The sequence below is a fragment of the Caenorhabditis briggsae genome, assembly GCF_000004555.2.
Source record: "Caenorhabditis briggsae complete genome, chrIII, whole genome shotgun sequence".
NCBI classification, from domain to species: Eukaryota; Metazoa; Nematoda; class Chromadorea; order Rhabditida; family Rhabditidae; genus Caenorhabditis; species Caenorhabditis briggsae.
Window position 1 is genome coordinate 1,380,590 of NC_013490.2, and position 1,021 is coordinate 1,381,610.

General features: G+C 35.2%; 1 protein-coding gene across 1 annotated transcript in view; it reads right to left on the reverse strand.

Annotated features, from left to right (window-relative positions):
- Window positions 1–505, reverse strand: part of Cbr-lgc-37 — a gene marked incomplete at both ends in the record, with an annotated part of 5,799 nt that extends 5,294 nt beyond the window's left edge. Inside the window, 3 exons of the mRNA XM_002640805.1 lie at window positions 134–204; window positions 254–363; window positions 420–505. Of these exons, the coding sequence (XP_002640851.1) occupies window positions 134–204; window positions 254–363; window positions 420–505 (267 nt within the window). The remainder of the gene's footprint in view (window positions 1–133; window positions 205–253; window positions 364–419) is intronic.
- Between the last annotated feature and the right edge of the window lie 516 nt (window positions 506–1,021).

The window sequence follows — 1,021 nt, forward strand, 5'->3', positions numbered from 1 at the left end:
ATTTCCGGTTTCGATGGGTTGATTGGAGTGAATGCCAATCGTCGATCCAACCATTTTTGACGGAAATAGCAGTCCAGAGAGAATTCCTAAAGGTTTTTTTAGGATTCCTGGACCACTAAAAGAGGTAAATTACCATATTCTGCTCGGAAATTGGCCCCATGGACCTTACAGAGATGTCCACCTCGACTTGAAGGGGAGAATTGTCTGCGAGTTTCAGAAAAGCTGGATTTACAGGCTTAAAAAAATTGATTACCTGGATTCATAGGTCTAAAATTTTTGTCTTGATTCAACAAAATTGTATCCAGGACCTTTGTAGTGTATCGAATCAAAGTCTGGTTATAGGTGGTGCTTCTGCTATTGAGTCTGAAATTTGGATTTTCGGCTTTTTAAGCCGTTTCAGGCCTAAAAAGGGACCTTACCTCTGTTTCTTTGTCAAATCTATGAGCTCCTGAGAATGGTGGCCATGGATTAGGGCGATAATTGGGAGGATGAATACAGTAACCATTCTGGAAATCTAAGAATCTAAGAATCTAAGAATCTAAGAATCTAAGAATCTAAGAATCTAAGAATCTAAGAATCTAAGAATCTAAGAATCTAAGAATCTAAGAATCTAAGAATCTAAGAATCTAAGAATCTAAGAATCTAAGAATCTAAGAATCTAAGAATCTAAGAATCTAAGAATCTAAGAATCTAAGAATCTAAGAATCTAAGAATCTAAGAATCTAAGAATCTAAGAATCTAAGAATCTAAGAATCTAAGAATCTAAGAATCTAAGAATCTAAGAATCTAAGAATCTAAGAATCTAAGAATCTAAGAATNTAGCGCCAAATAGGCATTTTGTGGAAAATGGCTGGGAAACTCGATTTTAAGGTAAATTTTCATGGTTTTAAGGTTTCCCGGTATCAACTCATATGATTTTTTGAAGTTAAAACCCTGAATGACTCCAATTTTCCCTCGAAAAACCGGATTTTTCCAGACATATCCGTTCTAAACGTCTATTTCAAACTACAACGTCAACAAG